Source organism: Arachis ipaensis, chromosome B4 (assembly GCF_059453495.1).
Source record: "Arachis ipaensis isolate K30076 ecotype BB chromosome B4, ASM5945349v1, whole genome shotgun sequence".
NCBI lineage: Eukaryota > Viridiplantae > Streptophyta > Magnoliopsida > Fabales > Fabaceae > Arachis > Arachis ipaensis.
The window spans coordinates 20592295-20597838 of NC_142439.1; the positions used below are offsets into that span (position 1 = coordinate 20592295).

General features: G+C 42.4%; 1 protein-coding gene across 1 annotated transcript; it reads left to right on the forward strand.

Annotated features, from left to right (window-relative positions):
- Positions 1-1558: 1558 nt before the first annotated feature.
- On the forward strand, positions 1559-4384 carry LOC107639078 (uncharacterized). Its single transcript, XM_021120934.2, has 10 exons — positions 1559-1644; positions 2231-2374; positions 2473-2548; positions 2659-3081; positions 3192-3368; positions 3458-3555; positions 3767-3851; positions 3958-4032; positions 4161-4253; positions 4352-4384. The coding sequence occupies exons 1-10, from the start codon at positions 1559-1561 to the stop codon at positions 4382-4384; spliced, it is 1290 nt and encodes a 429-aa protein (XP_020976593.1).
- The last annotated feature ends 1160 nt before the right edge of the window (positions 4385-5544 follow it).

Genomic DNA, 5544 nt, shown 5'->3' on the forward strand with positions numbered 1-5544 from the left:
TCTCGTTTTATATTTGACTATACTGCATATGTTATTATACTTTATTTTCTGCAGAAATGGACCCTGTTCGAGATTCAATTAAGGATCAAATTATTAATCACACATAGTAGAAATAATAGTGTTCTTATGCACTAAATTTGTATAACATACTATTTTTTGGTATTTCATTAGTCTTTTATCTTTTAATTTAATATTTATTAGTGTTTTTATATATTAGCATATATTTTGTCAATTTTTTATATGTTACTTTAATTTAGTAAGTAAATATTAATTTTATTATAGAATAAATTAATAAGATTTATTCAAACATGTAAAGTAAAATAATAAAATAATATTCAAAATTATTTTAATTGATGTCTCTTTTAGTAATTTCTCATGTAAAGGTGAGTTTGAGTAGAATAATCCACACAACATTTATTTTACTATACGCCATTCTGACAAAAAAATTGCCAGACATAAATCACGTTCACACAAACTTACTTGTCATCAAATTTAAGTTTGCAAAATCAATTCGATGCAAACACCCGTTTGCAAACTGTAATCCAAACACACACTTAGTGTTACTCGTCTTCTTAAAATTTTATATAATTTTGAACCCGAGTTATGCTAATGGCAATACAATTTCACCAATCCAGGTAAACGGGCCTTCTACTAACCGTTACTACTGTGATAAGCTTTAGAAAGTTGTTTCTAAATAAATTTCACTGGAAACTTCCGAATAAAATTCATTCATGATTAGGGATTAATTCATAATAATACAAGGTCCCGTTGCGGCCCCCGTTTGATACAGAAGATGCAAAGGGAAGGCTCGTGCACGTACAACTCCGTCGAAGACGTAACGGAGCAGTAAGATTGGAGGAAGGAGATCCTTCAATCCAGGACAATTACACCACGATGACTGTACCATGGTCCGTAACGGCGTTCCCACACCCTGTTCAACAGGCTCACATCCCTATGTATATAAAAGCGTGTTACACTGGTAGGGAGATCACGCATCTGCGGTTGCGTTCCCAAGGATGGGATTAGGTCGGATGTGATGTGATTGACAGATCTTGGCGGGAAGCTTTGCTACGGGCATGGTAAGTAGAAGATTTCAGGTATAAAAGACCAAAATGTCCCTGCAATGCACCCGTGACCTTCTTGGTTATTGGCATCAGGCCGTAGATGCTACACGTGGTTTTAAGATATTCCACTTCGTATTTTTAATGGGAAGATAACTTCGCTGAGGGAATTAGAGAACTGAGTCCCAGGGCTGGCATACGAAATATAGTTCCACTGTCTACCTACAGCAATATCAATGCATGTGAACTTGGACAACTGGGTAAGATTCATCTCCTCGCGAAGGACCAGGCACAACTAGAGTAGTCAACCTGATTGCCCCCCAATAGGTAGGGGGCCATGTTCAGCAAACCCTAAAGTTATGCTGTATTCTGATATATCAATGCTGTATTTTGCTGATTTCTCATTTGGGAGTCACATTGTGTGGTATCTTTAGGGAATCTCTGACGGCTAACAGGTTGGGATACGGTCCACTTCCCGTAACAATTCGTCAGGGCACATGTTCTCGCAGAGGGAAGATGGTGATTCGAAGCATAGCCCCGCGTTCTGCAAAGGGGTTGGGGTCTTAAATCGTTCTTCACGGAGGTAAGTGTTCGAAACATTGTGTCACTAAACATTTGTGAAAACTGTCATATGTGGATGCACCTTAGCTTCTATTGAAATTAATCATGATACTCCAGTTCATTTGTATGGGAGACGTTAAGTCCACCGTTGACGCCAGGCCAAGCCGGCGCATTCTGAGGTCCCTTATCTCCACCCACGAATTATTTTCTAACAACTACTCAGAAAATCGTGCAGCCCGGGTTGAGTAGGATTTCGATGGCAAACCCGAGAAAATAATGCATCTACACTTGGGTCAATTAAGTCTGGGCCATTAGCTTTTTCTTTAGGCGGAACTTATGGGCCAAGTGGTTAATAACATGAATGGGCTTGGTAGAAAAGTTTGGTTATTCCTTATACCTGGAAGTAACTGGTTAACAACTACTGGGCCTTGCAAAAGCGTCTTAAGTAAAACATAACAACGTCTAACTTGACTATGGCCTTAAACATAAAAGAAAAATTTTGAGAAGACTTTAGTAGGATATAATTTTGGATTGGGCCAGGGCAATTGTGTCTATAATGCTAAGTGCTTTTCTGATCCCTTAATCGCTTACTTACATTCTGTTTGCAGGCGTGGAACAAGCAACAGAGTAAGAAGGTCACTGTCAAAGTTTGGCTTCTCCGAACCTCCACTTACTGTTCGTCCTTGGTCGCATAATCAGTCTGATTCGACGCGTTCCTGCGCGAGGCAAGAAACCCCATCCCACACCAAGAGGTTTGTCACCGTTCCTGCATCGATAATTATCATTCGTATAGAAAACTTGTTATCTTTTTGTGACCACGGGTTGACATTGGGCGTCGTCATTTCCGCAGCTTACCTTGCCAAACTGATGTCGATCCAGGTTTGTTCGTTGCCCGTACTGGATCCTCATGCGCCCTTGCTGCAAAGGTAAGAACATAGAGGTGACCCTCCCCGAGTAATTGCAAACCCTAAACGTTAGGAAGTGCTGTCTTGAAGGCTGTTTACCTATGAACCTCCTGAGCTTCTTATGAAAACAGGATTGCAGCCCAATCGCCCTCAGTGTTGTCACCAGCGTATCTGGCCTAAATAAAGAAATTCGAAGGCTCACCAAATGCATATGCCGACACAACGAGGTCGTGGCCGATTTTCGGAAGGCGCTGACAACGTTGGCGAAGATTCAAAATATGGAGCAACAATGTGACCATGGAAGGAGATTTAGGTGCCCGTGTTGGAGTGGGATTCCGTCAAAGCGGCGGCTACGAACGGAGGATTTTGAAGCTGACGATCCTATTGCTCAGGAGACGGACCGGTCGCAGCACCATGATCCGAGCTATGCGCCGACACTAGATGGAAAGTTTATCATGGATCACATGCCATTCAGGTCGAAGAAATTGAAGAGAGCACCTCGCACTCGACAAACCGCCCGAGACAAGTCGCAGACGAAAAAAAACCCTAACATGGTAAGCCCTAACATCGTCAACAATTAATTGAAATCGTACGCGACGTCTTTCTTTTAGCATCCCTTTCCTCTTTATACTTGTCTAACCAGTGCCCCTGTGATCCCTGCCAGGTCGATCTTACTGGTGAAAGAGGTCGGCAGAGTGGACATCCTCGGCGTCCCCGTAGCAAGTCGCCGGGCCGCTCTAACTGTATACAGAAGCACTACAATTACCTTGCCCCGGTTGGCAGCGATGGAGCTGTGCACGAGTCAGCTCTGCTATGCATGGTTGCGGATAAGATCCCCAAGGTTAGGTTTCCTTTCATCTATTTCATTTATCCTTCAACGTGCTTAGTGACTAAGACGAGACTGTCTGTGGTATTCACTGTTTGAGGTAGGCCTTTAACCTAGCATTCGTACCAACCCGGAGTATGGACCTCGCTGGGGTTGAGCTTGCTGTTGCTACATACATCTTCAGCAAGGATCTTCCGAAGAGGTAAAATGGATGTCTTCAGCCAAATATTTCATCCGTGCATTGTCTCATTTATTACGGCATAAAACGTGCATGACAAAGTAGTTTAGGAGAACCCAACGTGGTTATGCGATCACTAGCTCCCCAATCCGCATGCTCCGTTTCGCTTAATGTCCGATTATGAAACTGCCCTCCTTGTATTATGTTTTAACCGCTCCTACTAATTCATTTCCAGTGAAATTCTGGCTGACGTTGGTCATTGTGTTGCGGATAGGACAGCATTATTAACACTTGGCCCGAATGAAAGAGTTATGGATGACGTGAGTGGTTAAGTGTACCTTAATGCATTATTTGTTGTCTTCCTAGGCGCATTCGGCCTAATTTCCCTTGTCGTTACTCATATGTTCATGTCTAAATTGTTGTCAGGTCATTACTATCGTGGCAACGATGTTGTCGAAGACCTCCAGCCAGCACCAGTGGTTCATGCCGACTATGATCATGGTGAGTCACGATAAATGTAACAGCATGTACAACGTCTGATTAAGTCTTTATTACGTGTCTGTTAATATCAATAAGTTATACGTTAGGTCTTGCTAACTAACAAGGGACGATGTTTGTTTTAACCGCAGCAAGATGCACTCCAAGGAACGAGTATGACGCAGGCTAACATAGATGCTGTTGTGAGCAAGCATATGAGGTGCAAGGTCGACAAGGTTACCGAGGTTTGTAAACGATTCCCGTAACCATTGGCAAACATGATTCTAGCAGTCGTAAGTTATGCACCGTAACAAACTTTTTTTGCCTCTCTTGCAAGTGACAGATCTTTCAACCAATGTGGACGGACGGACACTGATTCTTGATGGTTGTGGATGTTCTCCGACAGAGGCTGATGTACTTCAACTTTTTCAAGTGTACAACGGAGACCGAGGCAAGAAACTTGCTATGACGCAAGTCGTAAGTCTCGTCACTTTTTACCGTACTCTGCATGTTTATACTTCTTACGTAGGTTATCTCCTTTTACCATATAATTCTTCTTAGGTATGGACTGCGTACTGTGTGCAATTAAAAACCCGGTTTCTCTATGTACTTGTCAGATTGCTGGATGCATCTCTCTGGTTTTTATATGGTAGCCTTGTTAACGTTACTGGGTTAATTAAATGAAATAGTGACATGGTAATAGAAATGCAGATTGCCAGGTATTAGAAATCCCGTCGAATCTGACCGTGCCACCAATAATAGGCTTAACTGGTTAAGTCCAATTTCGGGGCCTTTGACATGATTTAATTACTTATCCTGGTTGCACGAAATCGATTATGTATAGGTTTGATTTTTTTTTGGGAAATATATCGTGAGCTGCTATCGTAGAACTCGTTTCTTAAGCAGGCACTGCATTTGGAGTCGCTAACAATTGGCCCCAAGTGGCTATCGAAGAGCACCGCTGAAAGACCACGTTTCTCGTCTTACCCGTTCGAGGAGCCCCTCGTGCCCCAGCAACATAGGAAATCGTGAGTTCTGTTGTTATAATGTTGTCAATAGGCGTACTGTCTTCTTAATTGTTTGTCGGGTCTTTTCTCCATCGTACTTTTACTGCATCAGTATGTAACCAAACTCTTATTTGTTGTTGTTACATGACATAGGATGGACTGCGGTGTATGGGTCTTGCAATGGATGATTAGGGGAGCTCTTTGGGCTATACACAACGTGACGGTACGTGTGCAAAATACGTCGAATTTGATATACTTGAATGAAATTTGTTAATGATCCAACATAGATAAGAAGTGACATGACCTTGTTGTATTTCGAAGACCCTATAAACTGCGGTTTCATGGCTTGCAGGCAGTAAACGACCAGACTAGGATGCGAATAGCACTTGATCTTGTATTGAGATTACACAATGCAAAGGCAATCGACATCGTCAAAAAGGCTATGAGTTTCTGGAGCAAGAAGGTTGCGTCTTCGCGACGACGACGGCAACGATAGCCACATACGCTGGGAAGAACATATAAGTCTCGG

Excerpts from the sequence above, each read along its gene's own strand:
- LOC107639078 (XM_021120934.2), top strand. The coding sequence starts at position 1,559 with ATGTTCTCGCAGAGGGAAGATGGTGATTCGAAGCATAGCCCCGCGTTC. Across the intron at positions 2,549-2,658 it reads CATGCGCCCTTGCTGCAAAG|GATTGCAGCCCAATCGCCCT; the intron begins GTAAGAACATAG and ends TTATGAAAACAG. Across the intron at positions 4,033-4,160 it reads TCATGCCGACTATGATCATG|CAAGATGCACTCCAAGGAAC; the intron begins GTGAGTCACGAT and ends TTTTAACCGCAG.